Source organism: Hyperoodon ampullatus, assembly GCF_949752795.1.
Source record: "Hyperoodon ampullatus genome assembly, chromosome: 6".
In the NCBI taxonomy this organism is placed as follows: domain Eukaryota; kingdom Metazoa; phylum Chordata; class Mammalia; order Artiodactyla; family Ziphiidae; genus Hyperoodon; species Hyperoodon ampullatus.
In genome coordinates, this window is record NC_136919.1 from 7,548,039 (window position 1) to 7,572,929 (window position 24,891).

General features: G+C 48.9%; 1 protein-coding gene across 6 annotated transcripts in view; it reads right to left on the reverse strand.

Annotated features, from left to right (window-relative positions):
• SPTAN1 (spectrin alpha, non-erythrocytic 1) overlaps positions 1-24,891 on the reverse strand; it is a gene marked incomplete at its 5' end in the record, with an annotated part of 58,763 nt that overhangs the window by 25,512 nt on the left and 8,360 nt on the right. For 4 of the 6 annotated variants that reach the window (XM_079706839.1, XM_079706838.1, XM_079706840.1 and 1 more), the window contains 24 exons: positions 381-404; positions 848-952; positions 2,977-3,175; positions 4,281-4,340; positions 5,426-5,574; positions 6,644-6,778; positions 7,077-7,169; positions 8,182-8,399; positions 8,950-9,072; positions 9,273-9,516; positions 9,872-10,053; positions 10,595-10,799; positions 11,031-11,186; positions 11,297-11,374; positions 11,939-12,049; positions 12,558-12,695; positions 13,572-13,673; positions 16,777-16,912; positions 17,601-17,755; positions 17,833-17,977; positions 18,139-18,272; positions 19,836-19,982; positions 20,202-20,342; positions 24,428-24,553. In XM_079706839.1, coding sequence (XP_079562965.1) covers positions 381-404; positions 848-952; positions 2,977-3,175; positions 4,281-4,340; positions 5,426-5,574; positions 6,644-6,778; positions 7,077-7,169; positions 8,182-8,399; positions 8,950-9,072; positions 9,273-9,516; positions 9,872-10,053; positions 10,595-10,799; positions 11,031-11,186; positions 11,297-11,374; positions 11,939-12,049; positions 12,558-12,695; positions 13,572-13,673; positions 16,777-16,912; positions 17,601-17,755; positions 17,833-17,977; positions 18,139-18,272; positions 19,836-19,982; positions 20,202-20,342; positions 24,428-24,553 — 3,306 coding nt within the window. The remainder of the gene's footprint in view (positions 1-380; positions 405-847; positions 953-2,976; positions 3,176-4,280; positions 4,341-5,425; positions 5,575-6,643; positions 6,779-7,076; positions 7,170-8,181; positions 8,400-8,949; positions 9,073-9,272; positions 9,517-9,871; positions 10,054-10,594; positions 10,800-11,030; positions 11,187-11,296; positions 11,375-11,938; positions 12,050-12,557; positions 12,696-13,571; positions 13,674-16,776; positions 16,913-17,600; positions 17,756-17,832; positions 17,978-18,138; positions 18,273-19,835; positions 19,983-20,201; positions 20,343-24,427; positions 24,554-24,891) is intronic. The other 2 variants (XM_079706842.1, XM_079706843.1) reach the window with 1 other exon arrangement.

Consider the following 24,891-nt stretch of genomic DNA (forward strand, 5'->3'; position numbering starts at 1 on the left):
GATAGGGAGGGTGGGAGGGAGGGAGACGCAAGAGGGAAGAGGTATGGGAACGTATGTATATGTATAACTGATTCACTTTGTTATAAAGCAGAAACTAACACACCATTCTAAAGCAATTATACTCCAATAAAGATGTTAAAAAAAAAAAAAGAATTGCTGTGGAAGAAGTTCTAGGTAACTGAACAGAGAAAAACTTTTGATCTTTGGAGGATGGCAAATAGAGACCAACTTCTGTTATTTCTTTTCCACAGATTTTTACACACAAAAGGCATCTCTTGAGGTTCAAGAACAGAAATCCGTATGAGGCTCTTGACTTTATACTCTTCCCAAGATCTAATCCTTCTCAAGTTCAAGTTCCACACAGGGCACCGGACACTTACCCTGGGCATCGCGCCATACACCTCCTACAAGCAGAGAAGAAAACCAGTTCTATTATTAGAAGAAATACACACTTCTAAGTTACACTCATCACTGTCATGTAAAACCTGGAGACACGGGAGAGAATTACAAAAAGACAGGCAGCCTGACTGGCCAGAGGAACTTCTTAAAGTCTATAGAGAGACCAAGCATTCCTATGTAATACCTTTTCTTTATTTAAGGAACTGCATGAATTTATTACTAGTTAAGGGCTAAAGAAACATTCAACAACTTCCACAATACTTAGTGGGCGTGAGGAGGAGGGCTGTTTTTCCCTCCCGTCAAAGGTAAGCAAGACAGTGCAGGTCACACAGAGAACCTGTGCCCTGGCCACACTCTGTGCTACAAAGCATGCATGCTAGGCTACGCAGGATGAAGGGGGAGCCAAGCTGCTTCCTTAACAGACACCGTTCAGGGGCCAGACCCCCACCTGCTGCTGCACTGCCTGCACCTCCTCCGCCATGAGACCTTCGGACTCCAGGTCTTCAGCCACCTTGTTAATGTCCTTCAGCCGTGACTCATTGGCCTTGAGATCCTTCAAAGAAAAAGACATAATAACTAAAACCCACAACAGCAATTCAAAGAAGAGCAACAGATACTCATAAACCATGGTTTGAATATATAAATTTCTGTCCAATAGGTATCTTATAAATAGTTTTTCTACTCCTTGACAGTTACCTAAATCAGAAAATCCTGATTGTCACTACCAAGGAATTAAGAAAACACCAGAGCATTGGAGATAGTCTGTCTCATGTTTACTGAACTACCTGTAGTTAATAATAATCCATTATTGGGACTCCCCTGATGGCACAGTGGTTAAGAATCCACCTGCCAATGCAGGGGACATGGGTTGAAGCCCTGGTCCAGGAAGATCCCACATGTCTCAGAGCAACTAAGCCTGCAAGCCGTAACTACTGAGCCTGTGTGCCACAACTACTGAAGCCCACACACCTAGAGCCCGTGCTCTGCAACAAGAGAAGCCACCGCAATGAGAAGCCCATGCACCACAACGAAGAGTAGCCCGCGCTCGCTGCAACTAGAGAAAAGCCCACACGCAACAACGAAGACCCAATGCAGCCATAAATTAATTAATTAATTAATTTTTAAAAAATCCATTATTCTGGTTGGAGATTTTTTTTTTTTTTTTTTTTTGCAGTACGCAGGCCTCTCCCGCTGCAGAGCAGAGGCTCCGGACGCGCAGGCTTAGCGGCCATGGCTCACGGGCCCAGCCGCTCCGTGGCATGTGGGATCTTCCCAGACCAGGGCACGAACCCATGTCCCCTGCATTGGCAGGCGGACTCTCAACCACTGTGCCACCAGGGAAGCCCTGGTTGGAGATTTTTTAAAAAACCTTTCTTTGTGGGGGACAGGACACATGTCAAAACTGTAATGAAATTTTAATGCTAGCCACTCTGGGAGAAAAGCCCCTCAACCCATCTGAATTGGTTGTAAGAATACTTTTTTATTTGGCCATACCGTGTGACATGCGGGGGTCTTAGTTCCCTGACTGGGGATTGAACCCACACCCCCTGCATTGGGAGTGCAGAGTCTTAACCACTGGACCGCCAGGGAAGTCCCAAGAATACTTTTAAACTGAGGAATGGATAAACAAGACGTGGTATATACACACCATGGAGCATTAGCCATAACAGTTAACAGATCACTGATCCATCTACAAGGATGAACCTCGATAACGTTATGCTCCGTGAAAGCTGATAGTCATAAAGTACATGATCTATGATTCCATTTATAGGAAGTGTCCAGAATACGTAAATCCAGAGACAAGAAGCAGCTCAGCGGCTGCCAGGTGCTGGCGGGGAGGGGAGGCGGGGATAAGGAGTGGCTGCTTAATGGGTCTGTGGTCTCCTTTAAAGCGATAAAAAATGTTCTGGAACTAGACAGAGGGGATGGTAGTGCAACAATGTGAATGAACTAAATGTTTCTGAATTGTACCCTTTAAAATGGTTAACTCTATGTTACGTGAATTTAACCCCAATTAGAAAAACTACTTTTACACGTTGTATGTTAGGTTTAGGAAAGTTCTTTTTTTTTTTTTAAATATAAATCTGATTCTTTTTTTTTTTAAATTTATTTATTTATTTTTGGCTGTGTTGGGTCTTCGTTTCTGTGCGAGGGCTTTCTCTAGTTGCGGTGCGCGGGGGCCGCTCTTCATCGCGGTGCGCGGGCCTCTCACCGTTGCGGCCGCTCCTGTTGCGGAGCACAGGCACCAGACGCGCAGGCTCAGTAGTTGTGGCTCACGGGCTTTGTTGCTCCGCGGCATGTGGGATCCTCCCAGACCAGGGTTTGAACCCGTGACCCCTGCACTGGCAGGCAGACTCTCAACCATTGCACCACCAGGGAAGCCCTAGGAAAGTTCTTAAAATAACATGTAGAAAAAACTGCATGTATTTCCTCAAAACTAAACTGGTGTGAGAAAAGTTTCGATTAAACTCGTTTAAAAATGGCTACAGAGATGAAGGAATATAATCACTGAATTTTCATTCTGGTAAGCCGCAGTCAAAAATCAGGAGAATCAAGTCTCTGAACAACTTTCCGTACCTTCTGGAAGTCATCGAACTTCTTCTGCAGCACCTCGACCTGCTCCAAGTCTGCGCCAACCTCCTCACTCGTCAGGGCCGCTTCCTTCTCGTTGATCCACTGCTGTAGCTCATTCGCTTCACGGAACAGCATAAACTTCTTACAACTCTTCTCCAACATGCCTTTACGCTTCTCCCCCAGTTCCAGCAAAGAATGGTACCTGATGTAATTCGAGAGGGTGACAAGAGGGGGCAGGGGGACAGTTAGCTTCCTACAGTGGCAAACTACCAGCTGTCTCCACGATGTGGGTCCCAGGCTGTGAGTCGGTAACGATGACGCCCTGGTGACAAAGTATCGGAAGGCAGACGAAGACCCCGAGCACCCACAGACAACCTCAGGGACAAGCACACACTGCACTGTTCACAACTGGCTGGATGGCCTGGCACACTCATGCCCAGCCACGTGCGCACTGACATCACAATCACAAAGGACTGAAACCAAGCGTTGGCACACCACCACGGGCTCCATGCGACTACAGCTGCGAGATGAGATGAACTTGCTGCGCGGAATGTATACAGAGGGCTTGTTCTCCTGCCGTATGATTCTGCCAGCAGCCCCCAGGCGGTGGGGGAAGGTATGCTGAGCTATCTTAAATAGCCTCATATAGGATTTTAGTATCTCCGGAACAGTAGGAAATTTCTACTGTTTCTAAAATAATACATTTATCTCTCAGAAAGTTTTGGCCACTTCAGAAGGAGAAATCACATAAATCACATTTCACTAGCTGAACGTTTCTTATGAAGACTCAAATGACACTCTCACCCTTGGGAACTAAAATACAAAAGACTGAACTTCTAGTATCTTTAGAGATGTGAAAATGACAAACTTAGTACAACTGAGTTAAAATTCAAAAAAAAAAAATTCTAGAATCCAGTCTAAGCTTCCAAAAGTGAAATAAAAAAGGAACGAATTACCAAGTATCAGAGCACTTTACGAGGCATGTGGTTTCCTGCCTACTGAGGAGGACTACGGCATCACTGGCCTCCGGGTCTGCTGAGAGTGGCTGGTCCAGCACAAAAGCCACCAGCAGGGGAACCAACAACACTCTGAACACACAGCTGCACAGAAGCAACCAACGAGAGAAGCGGCCACAGCTGACACAGCTTCACCCAAACCCCTTCCCTTGTGAGCGAAAGCTGCTGCCGGAGACGGGCCCCTCCCGCCCCTCGCCTTCCTGGACCCACGAGCGCCTTCAAGAGAAGCGGCAGCGGGAGGACGGACGGGGAGCCAAGGGCGGCGCGCGGCAGAGCCTCCGGCCTACTCACAGTTCTTCCACCTGCTTCATACGCAGAGACACGCTGCCGGCCTCCTTAGTTACGCGCGGCCTGCACAGAGGGGCACAGCAAAAGCACGCACGGATTAGTGGGTTAATCCACGGGGATGGAAGGCGGCGGCTCCGATGGGTGCTGTGACGGCGGAGGCTTTGAGTGGGGAAACTTAGGGAGTCATTCAAGAGGTCTTGGAAGCAGGCCAGGCCGGGAGTAAAATCACAGTAAGGAAAGAGCAGGAAAATCAAATTAAATTAGAGGGTTAGTTCACCTTCATTTTCCTGACGTCTGCCACGCTTAAGGCAGTAAACGTTCCTGAGCTAGAAACACTGGTCACTTCGCAGAGCCAGGCCAGGGGATACAGTGACCACCCCGAGGAAGAGATTTTCCTGAGGGCTAACATGCAACTGTAGTCAGATATCTGGTCCACTTTTTTGCTCTCATATTTATGATCCAGGCCAAAACCTTTCATTCTTGTCTTAACAGTAACAGAAAACGTCTAATTAAGTGTATAAATAACCGATCTTCGCGGAATCATCAGGGTCAGAAAAGTCTTATTATCCTAAACTCCACTGAGGATGTATTTTCTGGATCTCTCCCAAGTGTCTAAAGCTTTTGATTTCATTAGCAGAGTAAGATATGCCCTAAAGAAGGGACATAGGTCTTTATGGGGGCTTAGCTACAAGACAGAGGACAGAGCCGTTTCATAAAAAATACACTCCATTCTCAGAGCACAAAGTCAAGACAGAGACGCTCTCTACACGGCCTTTTACAAAGGGCAGAGCAGGAGGGGTGTGGAACAGCTAAAAACCCAATTTCAAGAACATCTCCTGACCCGGAGGACAAAGACTGAGATGGTAATAATTAGCAAATGTCTAGGAAAAGAAACTTGCCAATGCACGGGAAGACAACAAAACAAAGGAAAATAAAGGTACGGGTCAGGGATGTTAGGTTCCAACAGAGTTGTGTGGGTTAGAAGTGACCTGGGAAAGGCAGGAAGAGTGTGTTCTTGAGTGCAGACAGGCATCACGAAAGCATCTGCTCCGGAGCCTCGGGACGCTGCCTAAACCTCAGCCCATGCGTGACGCAGACTAAGCCCCACGCGGCGCTGGGCCCTTCGAGCCCGATGGCGAGGCCCTTACTGGTTGTCGATCTGCTCCTGCCGCAACGCGATGCTACCCTGTTCCTCCAGGAGGTTCTCCCGGGAGGCCGACTGCGCAGGGTCCAGCTTCTTCACGTACGCGGCCGGCACGAAACCCTGACGATCGTTTACCTCCACTTTCCACCAGTCCTAAGGGGAAAAAAAGAGAGACTTGAAAGCCAATTCCTCCCCTGAGGAAGGAAGAATCCAAGGAGGCCTGTGTGCATACAAAAGAAAGCTCTAGTCACGTCAAGAGAATCCCGAGACGTGCCAAGTATGCAGAGGGTCACGAGTGCAGCCCCGATGACTCGGGGCAGGAAGGCCAGCCTTCTCTTCGCGTAGACGCCCTGCAACTGTGCTGACACTGCAGCCGTGAGCCACGCTTGAGTAAGTTAAGTGAAATTAAATAAAAACGCAGCTGCACTTGCCACTTGTGAAGTACTTCACAACCACCTGCGGTTAGCAGCTACTGTAGGGCCAACACAGACATAAAACATCCACCACCACAGAAAGTTCTACTGGACGATGCTGCTGTTGAGTAAATCAGTCAGACCGGATGGTCAGTTGAGGGTGAGAGTCAACACAAAGACGCCAGCCAGGTTTTCTCAAACTCCCACAACTAGGGTAAGCTGAGGGTGTGGGAATAGGAGGTTCTTGACAACGGCCGGGCTGAGGACACTTCCCCAGCCTAGACCAACAGGGGAGGCAGGCTCTTTGGGGATCAGTCCTACGACACGTGGACGACCATGGCCTCACTCCAAGGACACTGCCAAACCAGAATGTGTCAGGCGAGAAACGCTGATGAACCAGGCAGCGTTTAACTTTGAGAAGACGGAGCCTACGGGGTGACGTCGGCGCCGTCTTCAACTGTCTGCTGTAGTCGTACAGTCTAGAACCAACAGGTACAAGCTACAGAGGAGCAGACGTTGGTTCAAGAGAGAAAAAAATTCCACGTGGAATTTTTTTCAATGGTGAAAAAAGCTACCCTTGAGAGGGTGGGTCATTACACTAGCTTCCGGGTATTCAAGGAAACAAGACTGGTCATCTTGATCACAGGCAAAACAGGATAAACCTGTACGAAGTGGGAGGTAGACCAGGGAACTAAAGCCTTCAAATTCGAAACCAGCCTCATCCTGGAAAGACACACTCCCAAGACACCCAACTGAGCGACACTGGCGGTGCTGATGGAGAGCCGCCCACGGCCTCTTTCCGCGCTTGCCTTGTTGGTGCTGTTGAGCAAGGTGAGGATGTCTCCCTTCTTCATGGTCACCTCTCGAGGGCTCTTCTCCTGATAGTCGTAGAGCGCCAAGACCAGCTCCTTCCCGGTCTCGTCATCCATGGGGGCCACTTGTTGCTAAAAATCCAAAGGAAGGGCAGACAAAGTTACAGGATGTCCCCGGTGTGCCACCTAAGCCCACGGCGGATTCCAACTTCCACAGCTGTCCCAAATTGACTAAACACACCTTTGTGAGAGTCCTTCTCTGAAGCTACCAACAAAATCTGATTCAGGAAGTTCAGCTGTCTGGGATCTTTAAGGTCACAAGAACAACACCTATGACCGTGACACCTGCCGGCCGCATCCGGGTCCTTCATCTTCCCCGTCCCCCCAGCCCCCAGGGAACTCGCAGCTGCTGAATGGAAGCCACACTCACCCGGCATGACTGGGCCTGCTCTCTCAGAGCCTGGATGCTGCTGCCATAAGCGCTGAGATCCGACATCAAAGCCTCGTGTTTCTTTAGCAGAGCCTGGAACCAAAATAACACACGGCGACCCTGAGCAAGAAGCCAGAGCCGGCCCGCTGCCTCTCCCACACGCCACCTGCCTCTGAAATCTGTTTAGTTACCTGGCGACCTGATCAGTCCTCCACTCTCTCCCCCTTTTTGATCAACATTTAATTTGGAGGAAATACTGTGATTTCTATTATAATCTTTTCAGCCTGCCTTTACATGCTTAACTACGCAACCCGTGAAACACATGAAGGGACATAAAGAACATCACACGGGGGCCTCCCTGGTGGCGCAGTGGTTGAGAATCCGCCTGCCGATGCAGGGGATACGGGTTCGTGCCCCGGTCTGGGAGGATCCCATATGCCGCGGAGCGGCTGGGCCCGTGAGCCATGGCTGCTGAGCCTGCGCGTCCGGAGCCTGTGCTCCGCAACGGGAGAGGCCACAACAGTGAGAGGCCCGCATACCACAAAAAAAAAAAAAAAAAAAAAAAAAAAAAAAAAAAAAAGAACATCACACGTACAGCGGGTCCACCCCCTTCCTAAGAAATAAACATTCCTGACAAGTGGCAGCTCCCTCATCCAGGGAACCCCGTTCCCCGCCACACTCGGTGCTTCTCCATTTTCCTCTACCGCCACTTCCAAAAATCATCTCAGGTCGTGTCAATATTCAGCTCACTGTGGTGTTTGTGAAGACTGGCAAGAGAAGAGGCAGGCACATGGCTACACCTAGACCTTTATGAATAAAATTTAAGGGGTCCACTAAAAAAAGATGACTAACAAAGAACTGTGTTTCTGGACGTATGTGTACGCAGATGGGGGAGGAAAGATGAAACAAGAATGGAGAAATGATCACGGCTGATGGTGAAAGGCCGTCTCCTCTCTTCTTTAAGTAGGATTGAATTTCCATAGTAAACAGGGAAAAAAGACGCTGAAACCCTTTGAAGAGCGACAACCGTGAGGCTGCACCTTCCACGCGGTCGTTCTCCTAACCAGCCCCCAGCCCGAGCGCAGCAGCCCCCAGCTCGTCTCACCTCAGCCGAGTCCTCGTCCTTCCCATAGTCGGTGCTGCCTACGATGGGCTCCTTCTCCCGCATCCACGACTCGGCCTCGTTGGCGTCGGCGAAGTACTGCTGGGCCTGCAGCGAGTCTTCCAGGTCCTGCCGCCGCTGGGAGGCCTTGGATTTCAGCGACTCCCACTTCTGGTTCAGCTCGTGGAGCTTGGCCTTCACGTCCTCTGCAGCAAAATGGCCTGCGAGGCGGGCAGGGGAGGGAGGACAAGGAGGAGCACAGGGACACGTTGCAGCAGGACAAAAACGTCCTCTGTGCGCTCGCAGCACCGACGACACTACATCCTGGGGAGCCAGGCCCCTTCCAGGTTCCAGCCCAACAGATCTGCTTGTCTTCTGCCTCCTCAAACCATGAGGTCTATCTAGACTCTAAGAAGCAGGTATCCCTAGTTGGCATCAGTGACGTTATCATAAAGAAACAATAAAAGTAACAGCCCCCACTGCCCCGACTCCAAGTCACGGAGGCTCGCACCTGCCGGGCACCGTCTCTGGCTCCTCAGTGTCTGACCCCGTTTAACCCTCACAACTGTGGGAGCAGGTGGTATCATCCCCGCCTCACAGGTGACAAGTTCAGCTCAGAGAGGTTATATGGGCAAGTCAAAGTCATAGTCAGGAGAGAGTGGGGACGGTCTCCAACCCTACAGCCCAGCCTGACTCGGGTCCACGCACTCAGCCTTCCAAGAAGAGCGCCCTGAGGAATGAGAGTGAAGCCACTTCTCCGACGACACTCACCTTCATCCACCATGGCGTTCCCCTTCTGTGTAACTGCTTTGATGCGGGGCTCGTGTCCGGCAATCTCTGCTTGTAGGGCTTGGTGTTTCTTTAGCAGATTCTGGACTCCAATTAAATCTTTGCCTGAAAGAGAAACCACTCCCAAGTCACCCAAGCCATCAAGAGAAGAGGCAGCATACCTGTCACTTGGCTTTCACCACGGTTTACCTAAACTTCCAGTTCAACTTAAGCTTGACCTTGCTCATTCTGACACTGGTCCCCTTCCTGCCATAAGGGTAGAGCCCTTTCCCAACTGGATTCCTATCTGATGGCGGGAGGCTGACCTCTGTTGGTGGATGCAGCGATGGGTTCTTTCTCTCGAATCCATGTCTCCTCATCCTCGACATCACGGAAGAGCTGCTGCAGACGCAGAGAATCAGCCAGCTTCTGCTTGCGGGCAATCATGGGCTCCTTGAGCGCCTCATAGCGAGCCACCAGGGCTTCCTGCTTCTTCTTGATGTTTTCAGCATCAAAGTGGCCAGCATCCTGGAACTGGCGGGCCTGGATGGTGATGCCATCGATTCGATCCTGGGAATGGATAGGACAGTCTTGAAAGCCTGGCCCGGTGTGGGGCAACTATGTGCTGGACATTTCTAGGCTGACTTTATTACTTCAGGTGTGGTTTGCTCACATACCGAGCAAACATAACACGGTTCTTTTCCCACACCCGAGAGCATTCTTTCTGCCATTGCTTCCCCTCATTCTGGGATCCCAGAAAGGTCCGAGGGAAGGCACTCTAATTTGAACAGAAGCATATGGCACATACTTGGTTCTCTAAGAAAATCAACACACTTCATCCCTCCCCGCACCAGCTGCTCTTGACTGACTGGCCACTCTCACTCCTGTGCTCACTGGCCCAAAAGCCGCGCCCAGGTCACCGTACCTGGTGTGCTGCCACGTCAGCCTCCAGCAGGGCGTGCTTCTTCTGGAGGTTCTGGACATTGGTAAGGTCTTTGCCGTAATCGTCTGAAGCCAGGTGACCTTCCACTTCGTACAGCCACAGTTCGATGTCCTCAACGTTGCGGTTAAACTGCTGCTGCTGGTTAGCCTCACGGAGCTTTATTCCTAGTCCAGGAAGCAAGTGGGATTTCGTTAGTCAACATCACCCTTCTGCCAGCGCTGCTCTCAACCAATGCACCTCACAGCAGGACCACGGGGCAGGATGTTAGTCACAGCTTCACTGCTATCAAGAGGGTAAAGAAAAACCGAAACCTCTGCTCTACCTTTTAGATGCTGATTGGAAGTCGTTTAAGAAGGCTTCTAACCCCCAGGGGATAGGGTCTGGCGAACGGTTACCTGCCCTTGGCTCACGGCTGAGCTCTGACTTTCAGTGATGAGGCCTAATTCAGTGAGGCCCAACGACCAAATCATCCCCTTCTCACTCAGGCTTCCTGCCCTCCCTGACCAGCACGCTCAACCACATTCACCAAATCAGCAGAGCATCAGAAACCCAGGGCAGGTGACTCCTACCCAGGAAGTGAGCCCGAGGGCCCAGGTCACCCAGCTCAGCTTTCCTGGGTGGCACGTGTCTCCAAAACACGGAACGAGGGAGGAAGATTTAATTCCCCAAATGGCCTCCCGTAACGCCGTGCACACCTCCTCTCACCTTTTAGTTCCGTGGCCTCCAGCAGTTTCTTCCACAAACTGATGACCTCATTCATTCGAGCTGCCACCTCGTCCTTGGCGTAGTGGTTGACGTCAATCAGCTTTTGCCCGGCTTTCTCCAGGGCGTCAATGCGGCTCTGGTTTGCCGAGAGCTCGGCCTCAAAAGCCTGATGCTTCTGTACTTTCCCCTGCAGGTTGGATGGGTCCTGCCAAGGCAAGGAAGAAGGGGGTTCTATCTTGAACCTCAGGACACCAAGTTACGCTGCATTACCCTCACACTTATCTTTATAGGGGGACGTATAAAACGGCCAGCTTACATTAAATAGTGTGTATTTTGAAATTTCCAATTTCTTTATTTAGCTACAATTTATCTGTGAGTGCTGTGCTTAATTAGCTTACTAACCAAGTGCTACATCGCAATGCTAACGGGACATTACTTTATAAGCTTCGTCCGTGGCGGTTTTCATCTTCTCGTTGACCCAACTCTTGAGCTCATCGGAGTCACGGAAAAACTGCTGCAAGTGGAAGGAATCAGCCAGCTGGGCCCGGCGATACATGGCTCTCTCGTGAAGCGCGTTGCGGCGGCTCAACAGCTGGAAGGCAAGGCTCCCTGTGAATCTCCAGCTCTTACCCCCCAGCGGATCAGGCTCAGAAGGGCCACCCACGGACAGAAAGGAGGTGTGTAAAGAGGCTGCACACTCACTGCATCTCGGCGAGTAGCCACATCTTCCATCGCATAGTGGTTGTTCTGAATTAGCTTGGTGGCAAACTCGTCTAAGGCCTAGGAAGAAGAATAAGGTTCTTCAGTGGTGAGCGACTCTTCCACAGCTTGGCCCCCAGAGGAAAGTGCAGAACAGGGCACGGAATGCTCTAGACCTGAACACAGGTCAAGGTTGTCACTCTGAGGTTTGCTATGACAACCTTTATCCCTCAACTGTTGAGTTTTTGCTTGATGTTCTTACAGGGCACAGAGTTACGCTAGCTTCACTCAGGACCGGAGACATTAGCTGCAGCTAACGTCACAGCAGGAACTGACGGAGTCAGATATGGGTCAACAGCCTTTCAATTCCTACTTCTAAGGTCTGTGTTCAATGGGAAAATATCTCTTACAATAATTCTTAATTACTTTTAGAGGAAGGTAATCTCAACTTGGAGGTTTACATCTAGAAAATGACTTCATTCTAGAAGTCGTGCTGTGTCTCCAACACGGTGGTCAATCATCACCGTGAGACTTTAAGCACCCGGAGCCTTCACTGAATCTGCTCAGAAACCTTTTGGAACAAGACGAGACCTCTGCTGCCTCTCATGATCATCTGAAGGCACTGACAGCAAGGAGGGGTCTTACTGTAATCTTCTCCTCCTGGGCGCTGAGGGATTTCTCGAAGTCCTCGTGCTTCTTGAGAAGCGCTTCCACACTATCCAAGGAATCTCCCAGGTCTTCATTCAACAGGAACGCCTTACAAGAGGAAACAAAGTGTTGAGATAATGTCTGATTCCTTTCACCTCCTAAGGCTGGAAAGCAAAGGCTATTCTGGCAGAAGGACACAAAGAAGGAAAGAAGTTCTATGGCTATTAAACCTTCAAATCTCCCCCAGAAAGCCAGAAGTCTCTTCACATTCCCTTAAAACCAATCCAACAAGAGCATGAAATCCTTACTCTACGTTCCACTGAAACTTTTTTCCACTAGCTTCTGTTGCTTCTATTAGATTTAAATTACGTATAATGCTACGTTCTAAAGAAACAAAATCTCTTTAACAAAACACTTCACACCATCACACTCCCCTGAAAAACTGGGGCCTTTTCTGAGGGCCTTTCAATCTCGGCAGCAAGGACCGTGCTGGCAGAGCCCACAGAAGCTGGCAACCCCTCCACCTGACGCAGAACTGAACCAGTGGTGATCCCCGCACAGGATGCGCTAACTGAGCGGCAGACGACGCAGGCGGCCGGTTCCCATCCCCAATCACCTCCTGTTTGCTCATCCAGTTGTCCACCTGCTCGGTGTCGCGGTAGAAGAGCTGCAGGTCCATGCACTGCTCGTACTGCTGCCGCCGCAGCTCCCACAGCTCCAGCAGTGCGGCCCGCTCCTCGGAGAGGATGGTCAGCTGGGAGGGAGAGGGGGCAGGCAGAGGGAACCTCAGTGCCCACGGACGCTGGGCGGACACAGAGGCTGCCCTGGCATTTCCAACCCTCTGCCAACCTTCAGGCCTCTGCTCTGATTTAAATAAGAGAAGGAGAACATTTCCTTGCACATGTCAGGCAAGCCACAAGAAACCACAGATCCTGAGCGGCTTGCTGAAAGTTTATGTTAAACCTAAGAGGGGTGGCCCTGCTCAAACGAATCTAGAATTAATTTATTGCCACATTATCACAAATAATGTTAGGCAAAAATGGCAAATAAACCCCTAGGTAGAAGAAAAAGGGCATCTATGTAAAAGTGAGGCAGCATCAATGGAGTAGGGGCTCTTAGGTGAGAGATGTCAACTGAGTGGGCACTCCCCAGAATATGCTGACTAGACCCATGAATGCCCTAGGCTTAATTTTTAGGCTCTAAAGTTAATGACAATAAAGTGTGTCTTTGAAATGTCTCTTCTTGGTCTCTATAATATTAAAATATATATCATTATCTAATGTTCCTCAGGCATCTTCATAAAGATACTTTGGAACTCGGGAATTATACACACACACAAATAATTTAACACAAATTTGCTTCCTCTCCGCTCCAACTACTAATGCAGGACTCGGCTCCCTGCAAAGCCCCCTTTAAGTAGGACGTGTGCTGCATGTATCCCAAACAAATGGAACTTTCTCTCCCTGATCAATCACCACACATATTCTTTTTAAATCTCTGGAGTTGCTGCTTCCAGGCGGAATCTCTTGTGTAAGTTTTCTCACACACCAGGGTGAATGCAACGTCTGGATATTTAAGGCTGGATAATAGCTTTCGGAGACTTAGTAGAAGAGTCTTTCTCCTCTCTTACCTTCTCCCTCACTTCATCTGAGGCGTAATGACCAGCAGCAAGCAGGGCCTGTCCAGACTCATCTGCAGATTTAAAGCTATCTTCATGAGCGTCAATTTCACCCTAACGGAGGGAAAAAAAGGACAATTTATGCCCAGCATCTTGCAAAAGAAGCAGCTACTGAATTTCACATAATCATTACAAATCAGGAATATCACATCTAGAATGTGGAAAAAATCAAAGATAAGGCCAGGTTTCCTAATAACAGCCTAGGTCATCAAACAGGAGAGCATCATTTATTAAGAAGTCTGTTTCCCAACCTAAGTGTCCATCATCGGATGAATGGATAAAGAAGATGTAGCACATACATACAATGGAATATTACTCAGCTATAAAAAGAAACGAAATTGAGCTATTTGTAATGAGGTGGATAGACCTAGAGTCTGTCATACAGAGTGAAGTAAGTCAGAAAGAGAAAGACAAATACCGTATGCTAACACATATATATGGAATTTAAGAAAAAAACAATGTCATGAAGAACCTAGGGGTAAAACAGGAATAAAGACACAAACCTACTTGAAAATGGACTTGAGGATATGGGGAGGGGGAAGAGTAAGCTGTGACAAAGCGAGAGAGAGGCATGGACATATATACACTACCAAACATAAGGCAGATAGCTAGTGGGAAGCAGCCGCATAGCACAGGGAGATCAGCTCGGTGTTTTGTGACCGCCTGGAGGGGTGGGATAGGGAGGGTGGGAGGGAGGGAGACGCAAGAGGGAAGGGATATGGGAACAGATGTATATGTATAACTGATTCACTTTGTTATAAAGCAGAAACTAATAAAAAAAAAAGGGAAAAATTTTAAGAAAAAAAAAAAAAGAAGTCTGTTTCCTACTGGCTTTTCGTGCCGCCTGTCAAACTGTCAAGTTTCCACACATCTACAGGGTCTGAGCTCTCTCTCTTCTGTTCCATTGGTCTATTTTGGGTCTTCCTTGTGCCAGATGGATTTTTTTTTTTTTAAACATTTAAAAAAATTAATTAATTAATTTATTTTTGGCTGCGTATGGCCTTCTCATTATGGTGGCTCCTCTTATTGCAGAGCACAGGCTCTAGAGCGCAGGCTCAGTAGTTGTGGCTCAAGGGCTTAGTAGCTCCACAGCATGTGGGATCTTCCCGGACCAGAGCTCGAATCCATGTCCCCTGCACTGGCAGGTGGATTCTTTTTTTTTAAATAAATTTATTTTATTTTATTTTTGGCTGCATTGGGTCTTCGTTGCTGCACGTGGGCTTTTCTCTGGTTGTGGCGAGTGGGGGCTACTCTTTGTTGTGGTGCGCAGGCTTCTCATTGTGGTGGCTTCTCCTGTTGGGAGCATGGGCTCTATGTGCGTGGGCTTCAGTAGTTGTGGCACACGGGCTCAGTAGTTGTGGCTCGTGGGCTCTAGGGCACAGGATCAGTAGTTGTGGCGCATGGGCTTTGTTGCTCCACAGCATGTGGGATCTTCCCGGACCAGGGCTCGAACCCGTGTCCCCTGCACTGGCAGGCGGATTCTTTTTTTTAAATAAATTTATTTTATTTTATTTTTGGCTGCATTGGGTCTTTGTTGCTGCACGGGGGCTTTTCTCTGGTTGTGGCGAGCGGGGGCTACTCTTTGTTGTGGTGTGCAGGCTTCTCATTGTGGTGGCTTCTCCTGTTGGGAGCATGGGCTCTATGTGTGTGGGCTTCAGTAGTTGTGGCACATGGGCTCAGTAGTTGTGGCTCGTGGGCTCTAGAGCACAGGCTTAGTAGCTGTGGTACATGGGATTAGTTGCTGTGCAGCATATGGGATCTTCCCAGATCAGGGCTGGAACCCGTGTCTCCTGCATTGGTAGGCAGATTCTTAACCACTGCGCCACCAGGGAAGCCTGGCAGGCGGATTCTTAATCACTGCACCACCAGGGAAGTACTGCCAGATGGATTTGTTTATGATTTTATAATACCTGGTAGGGTGAGTCCCTCCCCTGTTCTTCATAATTATCTCAGCTGTTTTTTTATTTTTTTTTCTTCCAAATTAATTTTAAAATCATCTTGTCGGGCTTCCCCGGTGGCACAGTGGTTGAGAATCCGCCTGCCAATGCAGGGGACACGGGTTTGATCCCTGGTCTGGGAAGATTCCACATGCTGCGGAGCAACTAAGCTCGTGTGCCACAACTACTGAGCCTGTGCTCTAGAGCCCATGAGCCACAGCTACTGAGCCCGCGTGCTGCAACTACTGAAGCCCGCGTGCCTAGAGCCCGTGCTCCACAATGAGAAGCCACTGCAATGAGAAGCCCGTGCACCGCAACAAAGAGTAGCCCCCGCTCGCCGCAACTAGAGAAAAGCCCGCGTGCAGCAACGAAGACCCAACACAGCCCCAAAAAAAAAAAAAAAATCATCTTGTCTCATTCTAGAAATAAAGGCCTTCTCCTGGAATTGCACTGAATGTATAAATCTTGGGGAGAATTTGTACCTTTATAAGAGATCATTCCATCCCTGCCCATCCCTTTATTGTGTTTCTTTTCTTCCATCAAAACTTTACAGCTCTCTCCACAGATGTCTTATACAACTTCTGTTAGATTTATTCCCAAGTATCTTATATTTTCCGATGCAATTATAAGTAGTATTTTTAAAAATTACGCTTCTAACTGCTGCTAGTGCAGAGGGGCTTATCTGACTTTTGTATGTTAATTTTTTATATCTAGCACCTCTCAGAAGACCTATGGTAATAATAATTTTTAAAATCTTGTTTAACAGTGTTTTCCAGAATTTCTTAGCCACAGAAACCCCTTCTTCTTAAGGTAAAGCCTATTAAGATCTCATAAAACTAGTTTCCCATGGACGCTCTCTGGGGAAATAGCAGATCATGAAATTTAAATTCACTCAAACCAACGATGAAATTCAGCATTTAAACAAAGACACTGTTTAAGGTGGCACAGGACACACGTGCAAAACAGTAGCACCTCCACCTTGCCAGAGCTTGGTTGGCCCTTTGCTTTTACGAACCATAGTTATTCTCCTGACATGTAACTCCCTTAACCATCTATTAGAAGCAGGTAAAGCAAGTCTCCAAAGGCAAAACCAGCCACAATCCCTATGGTGAGAGCTACCTGTGAGCAAGGTTTCAGCCACTTCCAGCTATAAGTGACAGGGCTACAGTGACGCCCTGTTAAGCTCATGGCTTTACTTCTGGAAGACCCTGGGACCTTACCTTGTGCTCCTGATGCCTATCCAGCAGGGCTTCGGCCCCAGCCACGTCGTTGGCAAGTTCATCTGCATTGATGAGGGCTTTCATCTCAGTGACCCAGCTGGTAAGGTCTCTGAAGTCGGCAAGGAAGCGCTGAAGCCTGGGAAACCAAAGGTCAGTGAGGAGAGGTCTCCAGGGGAGGCCCCAGATGGAAGATGCCGCCCTAGAGCTCTGACTTCACATCCTCCGATGTGTAACGCACCATACAAACTCTAGCCCTTGGAAACATGGGACTCTTTCAATCTAGACTATAAAGGAAAGCAGAAGAAGGCTGAGATCAAGCCTTTAAAATTTAGGTTCTGTCCATCCTATAATTCCCCAAGCTTGTCCCTTATTTTCAACTTCCTTGTCACTCCCCAGTTCAACCCTTAGTTATTAGTAAGAAGCATTCTCTCTCTTTCAATCCTTGATTTACTCAATTTTAACAGTATTTCACATGATGCTCAGATTGCTAAAGAGACTATTTCCATTTCTATTGGTTCTAACACAGTGATATGGGATGGAAAAAAAGATATGTATAAAGTTATAACTATTATGTGTGTATACGCAAACACTACGAAGTTTCCAGTCTCCAAATATAACACAGAAATATATTAATATACAATATAAAAATATATAACAAATACAGTAAGAAAAAGTCATCTGCCTTTTCTTACTAGAGCAAAGCCGTCAAGCTATACAGAAGGTTTCTCAGCAGAGAGAACTGACCGTCAACTCGGCCTTCCTCTCGCCTCTAAAACAAAAGCCCCCTGGTGCGGGCTGCGGGGGCCCTGGAGGAGCATTTCTACCTGTAGGAGTCGTTGAGACGAGCGTGTCTCTCTGCGGCCAGCGTGCGGATCTGCTCCCAGTTGGTGATCAGCTCCTCTCGCTTCACTTGGATCTGGGTGGCGCTCAGAGGGTGGGACTGCTGCAGGCGGTCGGCCTCGGCGCACAGGGCTTTGACCTGCAGACACACTGTGTCAGGGCTGCTCTCCTGACCGGGCGAACTCACTTATAGAGTCAGCTGCCTTCAAAACCCACCTTGTCCTCCAACGCAGCGAGATCTCTCTCCAAACCCTCATGTTTCCGAAGCAGAGCCTGGACGCTGGCCAGGTCCCGGCCAAAATCATCAGAGGCCATTAACTGTTCCTTCTCCTTAATCCAGCTGATGGTCTCATCCACATCCCTACAGCACAGAGGCACCTGTTAATCCAGTTACGACGTCCATCTGGGACTGGGACACCACGCGGGGCCAAGACCCAGTCAGCCCCACATCTTCCTAGACTGGCCCTGGGCCTTGCCACGCCCCCCGGGAGACCCCTTCCCGCAAGCCCCTCAGCTCGGTACCTGTTAAAGCGCTGAACCTCGGCTGCCCCGAACAGCTTCCCCTGCCTCTGGAGGGCCAGACCCTTCAGCCGCTGCCAGGCTGCATTCACCTCATCCTGCTTCGTCTTGATGAGCTCCTCCTCGGGGTGTTGCTCCTGAGCCAGGAAGGGCAGAGACTGCACTCAGACCTCTGGCCCCACCAACTGCCCGCCTGGCCTTGGCTCCCTGACGCGGCCGCCTCAGCAAACCTTACTGTTCTAAAGAAACACTGGGGCTTCCCTGGTGGCGCAGTGGTTGAGGGTCCGCCTGCCGATGCAGGGGACACGGGTTCGTGCCCCGGTCCGGGAAGAGCCCACATGCCACGGGGCGGCTGGGCCCATGAACCATGGCCGCTGAGCCTGCGCGTCCGGAGCCTGTGCTCCGCAACGGGAGAGGCCACAACAGTGAGAGGCCCGCGTACCGCAAAAAAAAAAAAAAAGAAACACTGGCTGTTTGTGTGGAATGAAGAGCAGCTTATTCAAAAAGAGCTTCCATTTCTTGCTCTATAAAAAGGCGAGAGCCATTCTCTGCGCCCTGGAGCCGTGGGGCGAGTCTCTTTCTGTGCATCAGCACCAAACCCCCTGTGTTAAGGCCCTTCAGCTGCACCTCTGTGGTGGCCTCGTCAACGCACCGCTCGCCCCAGCTGCTCCAAAGTTCACTTTTTCAAATGTCACGAGGCTATTAATAAGCATTCCTGCCCAGACACATGGTTTTCCAGGTCTGTTCCTGACTTCAGACTGGAGATATTCCTTTCAAAGTATCCTTCCCCACGAACCACATTCTGTCTTGTTTAAATAAAAATAACATGTAAAATAATCAGGTGAAGCACCTCCGGGTTGCGGGATCCACCTGTGAGATCTCGGGCCTGGCCTGCCTGCTCTCCTCAGCACAGCCCTGGGACGGCCCAGGATTCCGGGGGCAGCTCACCCGCCACTTGGAAGGGTGAGATTACATCTGAGGAATGCTGGCTCTGGATCCAAAAGGGAACAAGTACCGGCCCCGAAGGATCTACATACATAAAATGTGTACCCCACCGCCCAAATCAAGGTTTCCCTAAAGCAGAAACTCCCGAGTTCATCCGACTCGATGTCTCCGGAGCCCTGTGGTAGCAGGTGAGAATAAAGCGGCAGTGACGGGACCGCACATGCATGCAACTGGGAGGGGCTGCCCCACTCCCCTCTTAATGGCTTCCGAGCTCCCGGCGGACAGCCAATCATCACAGGGCTCCCCAAGCTCCCGGGAGCCCAGGGAAGCTCCGACTCAAAAAGGAAGGGAAGAGCGATCAGGCAGTGGTGGACGTCTGCCAAGCCTACGAAGCTCTCACCACCACACCCTGGTCTGAGAAACCCCGACACCCAGCTTCAGCCGCCCAATGAAAGCTTCAGCCATACCTGAAAGTGGGCGAAGGAAACAGATCAAAGGAAGTCTGCCCTTCCTGCCCACGGCCACAAGTTAAAAAGCATTTTCCAATTTAGGAGTGATCAGTATTGCCGCCTTACTCAGACCTAAACAGAACTCTTAGACATGCTTACCAAAACCTGCTCACTCAGAAATCAGGGGCCCAATCAAAGCTTCTCTTCTGGAGAAGTTAATATAATGACGGTACATTATGTTAATGTTAAGGTAAAGGAAGTTGCCGTGACGACGCTGTGAGAAGCCCACAGCGCTTCCCTGTTTACCTGAACGAGCTTCGCGGCGAACTGGTTCACTTCATTCACTCTTTCTTCGTGGGCTGCCATGTCTGTTTGAAACTCTTCAAATTTCTTCTGTAAAACCTCCACATGCTCCAGGTCCTGGCCCAGCTCCTCAGAAGTCACAATTGCTTCCTATTCAGGGACCACAACAGAGCCAGAGTCACCAAAAAACACTTGGGAACAATGGCTTCCAGAACCCCATCACGAAATGGGCCCTGAAGGGGCCGTGGCAGCTTCGGCAGACACGGTTTTCTGTGTGCCGTTCTGCCGGCTCTCAGCTGCAGACGTGGAGGGGTCTCGTCCCCCTCTTCCCTCAAGGCCTCCCCAGCACACCTTCCTTCTCAAACGTACCTTGTCGTTGATCCAGTCCATCACGTCCTCACATTCTCGTAAGAACTGCACCAGCTTCTGGGCCTGCAGTAGCTTGATTCCTTTCTCCCGCATCTTCTCCAGAAGTAATTCCCATTGGCGGTGCAGCTCCATCAAACGAGTCTGGAGGTTAAAGAGCCCAAGCCCACAGATCACAACCATTTCTGTGGGGTCTGGCTCCTCCACAGAGTTCCAGCAAGTTAGAAACCTCACAGGGCTCTGGACAAGTCTTTTTAAAAAGATAGATAATCCCTACACTGAGGGGAAATTGTAAAGTTAACTGAGAATAGGAAAATGCATACACTTCACAGTGGTTTGGTAGGTCTTAAAGTACAAAATAACTGACCTTTTGTAGGTAGATGTATTCTAGTTTATGCCAAGGAATTTACTATTATTTTATAATTATCAGTTATTATTGATATCACATTATTTGGTAAGTATTTAGGTAATGTTTTTAGTTATATTAACTGTTAAACTATTACAGTGGGATTTCTAGGTCAGAAGACTGTTGGGGAAGGAAAGATGAGGTGTGATCGTGCAACCACAGCAGTAATCACTGAAGTGTGTGTTCTGAATTCACGGAGGTAAAGGGGAGAAAACAAGAGGTCCCATAGGCATCATACGTGTAAAGAAATAACTATGAGGCACAAGTAAAGAGGAAAACCTTAGTATAAAGGTAAAAAGATGGGGTCCTGAAACACAATCAGCTACCAAAGAGGATTCCTGGCAGAAGCTGTTTTGGTGCTTGGTGAAAAGTTGCAGCTTGTGGTACATACAGTACATCCCAAGTGAGGTTTACATCAAGCTGCGCCCAGGTGGCAGCCACAGGCCCAAACAGTCACTTCCCAGCATTTTGGGTTCTCACAGCACAGTCCTAGTAAGGACTCGTCAAAAACTAGGGGGATTGTCATCAATTCACGCTTAGGCGATGCAGTCTGGCATTCGAACCCAATCTCCAGGTGTTGCTTATGCCCACCCAAGATACTGGGAGTTTCTGTACAACACAGACAGAAACAAGTGACACAAACACAAACACTCCCAGGAGAGATACCTGGGATCCACCCATCGTTGAGATGCCACTCCCCGCAAACTGAAAGGCTGAAAGCCACGGGATAGTCAACATGGGTGGATTCTCTTAGGAGCAAGTACTGGTGGTTCATTTGAAAGGAGAAAGCACTGGGAGGAAAATAAAGGCTCACACAATTCACTTCCACCACTACAATCACTTCCATCGCTGATGGTTCAAACCGGAGTCCACCACGGAGAAGGAAGTGAAAGGCATTCCCAGGCAAGGGGGAAAAGGCAACCAACAGCAAGTCAATACTCCACCTACTCGGATGTGGGAGCCAATGTGGGTGGCGGTCACTATGGGGCGCCACGCCGTCCGGTACGGTGTGAAAGTCTAAACCGGTGACAGACAGGTTATCCAGGACACAAACAGTCTTCACACCCCACCCACCTTCCTCTACGTAAATGTTGCCTGCCAAACTAAGCTACTGAGTTATTGGGCCAGGTCAATTACCAGGACAGGATGACCGTGGGACCTGGGAGCACGAACGCAGGAATTAAATGAGAACCCTTTGGTTTTTTTTTTTCTTTTTTTAAATTTTTTGGCCGTACCGCGCTGCATACAGGATCTTGGTTCCCTGACCAGGGATCGAACCCGCGCCCCCTACAGTGGAAGCATGGAGTCGTAACCACTGGACCGCCAGGGAACTCCCCCCTTTGCTCAAATTAAAATGAGGCCTCAGAAGGCTCAAGAAAATCCTCACCTACAGGTCAGCCGTCTGTCTCTCACAAATCTCATTTCCATACCCTCGAGGGAAGAACCGGGGCCAGGCCTGTTCCAGGACTGGAACAACTTTCCCACTCCCAGTACGTCTCCTCTTGTCAATACTGCAGTTTTGACAGAGGCCAGTTTCACAAGCTTGCTGGTGTCTGAGAGCGTGAGTGGGCAGGGAGGCAGGTGCGCTTAGGGAACGCGTGGACAGCCGGCAGGGTGGAGGAGAATCCTGGCTGGCTCAGGCAAAGTTCTCAACAGGGGCCTGAGCGAGCAGCAGCAGCTTTCAGAGAAGCAGTTGGGGGAAAAGAAAGGAAAGCTGATAGGAATGAAACTCGGGCTGGGAAAATAAAGTGAACAACTGTAACTAAAGAAAGGAGTAGATTGAAACACGGGTTCTGTCACCTATTAGCTGTGGGAACCTGAGCAAGTTGCTCAAAATTCTCTGAGCCTCAGCTTCTACCCTTCTATACTATGGCTACCTTGCAAGCTTCTTGTGAAGATTAGAGATAACGTATGTAAAAGTCCTAGCAAAGTGTTTGCACATAAATAGCTATTAATAGCTTCTCAACAAATAGTAGCTAACAGTAGTTTCAATTTTTTTTTTTGATAAATTTATTTAATTTTGGCTGCATTGGGTCTTTGTTGCTGCACGCGGGCTTTCTCTAGTTGCGGCGAGTGGGGGCTCCTGTTCGTTGCAGTGTGCGGGCTTCTCATTGCAGTGGCTTCTCGTTGTGAAGCACAGGCCCTAGAGGCGCGTGGGCTTCAGTAGTTGTGGTGCATGGGCTCGGTAGTTGTGGCTCGCAGGCTCTAGAGTGCAGGCTCAGTAGTTGTGGCGCACGGGCTTAGTTGCTCCGTGGCATGTGGGATCTTCCTGGACCAGGGCTTGAACCCGTGTCCCCTGCATTGGCAGGTGGATTCTTAACCACTGCACCACCAGGGAAGTCCCTCAAATGCTGCTTTAATAAGATCTCTAAACAGGGAAGAGACACTTCATCTATTTCTCATATTCCCCGTCTGTAACCTAGTTAAACTAATACAGAGCAGCTGAATCAGCAAATCGGCACTCTGGCTGATTTCATTTACAGTAAGACTATATACAAAAGAGTGGGGAAATGAGCAGATGCATCTTTGTACTTTCTTGGCCGCACCACGCGGCATGCGGGATCTTAGTTCCCCAACCAGGGATCAAACCCACACCCCCTGCAGTGGAAGCAGAAAGTCTTAACCACCGGACCACCAGGGAAGTCCCACGTCTTTGTATTTAATTGCAGAGACACGTATTATATTGCCTGCATGGGTTGAATGTAGTAATTAAATAGTTGGCATATAGCATTTAGAATTTACTTTTACTGCCTATTTACAATCATTACTAGTAATAGTTTATTATTAATAATAAGCTTAAGGCTAATTGCAAGTCTTCAGTATAAGACTGCAGAGGATATTAGAGCAAAAGAGACACAGTAAGTATTTACTAGACCAGAACCTAAGGGAATGAAATCCCTGTGGATGTTCCACTGTGGATCTCAGGGCACAGCAGAGGATGAAACATTTCTAGCCGGGGCTTAAGAACGTGGCTTCCGTCTTAGTCTTTGGGACTGACTCGACAGGTCAAGGACTGAAAAGGCTGGTCCCTTAATGGAACGAGACTTTGGATGACAAAGAACAAAACACAAAGATAGATAAGAAGGAAATCAAAGATAGATGAGAGCATCCAGTTATGAGAAACTAAGCATGCACACTTCATCCTAAAGAGGCTTGTTTGCCCTTAATACCTTGGTATTGGAAATGTTAAACAAAACAGAGAAAGACCAATTATTGCCCCTGCCTCGACAAATGGCACCCAAACAAGCCAGACCAAGTTTGAGGGCTCCTGCTTCAAAGCAAGCTACATCGCCACGGTCACCGACCAACAGGTACCACACGTCGCTCCTCACAGCTGGGCCTTTAACAGGCTTGCTGACCAGACCTCAGGAAATCCCTCCTGGGGCAAGGCACCAAGATCCAGAGAGCAAGCTTCCCAACAGAGAACTTTATAGTGTCTGTGATTAATCCTATTTATCTTTGTGTCCTAATCCCTAAATTCACCAATTTCACTAATATGCTCTCCCATCCAATTACCATATGAAAATGTTAAAAGTTTAATATATGCAGTCTTCTTTAAAGTCTAATTGCATCCTAATTTGTTCTACAAAAAGAACATTAATTTCCTTACTGGGTACACACACGCTTGTTTATAGACATACTGAATGATCATATTACAAAAGCAGGAGTTGGGTAACTCCATCAGGATACTTCACAAATTCCTTTAAAAAGCTAGAAAAATCTATCTTTTTAGGAACCCAAATTTACATGTAAGCGTTAATCCACATTCCTCTACCAACCAGAGAGAGGAAGGACATCCACACCAGGCACTGCTCTTACTCACCCTGATGGTTTCAGACGCAAAGTGCCCTTCTGAGATCATGAGGTTGCCAGTTTCATCCAGCTTCACAATGGCTCCCGAGTTGGCCTGCACCTCAGCTTCAAAGGCTTGATGCTTCTGCAGCTTGCCCTGTCAGTGGACCGTGAAATGAGCCATACGTGCTCCTCGGCACGCGTCGTTCCGCCCCCAGCTCCCTATTATTCCTCCCCTATTGCATCCCACTCCCTCTCTCCATGGACGCCTCACTCAGCCTCCCAACCACCCCGCTACCGGTTCAATTACTCAAATGCTCTGCCTGCATCTACACTTGTCCTCTGAAAGCTTGGCCATTGAGGACCACAACTTCGCAGACGGCAAGATGCTACAAAATATCATCATTTTCTTGTGTATCAGGAAATTAGCTTTTATGGACATCCAATCCCTTTTAGAAATACAGAACCATACTGAGAGCCTTCTTAGCATGTAGT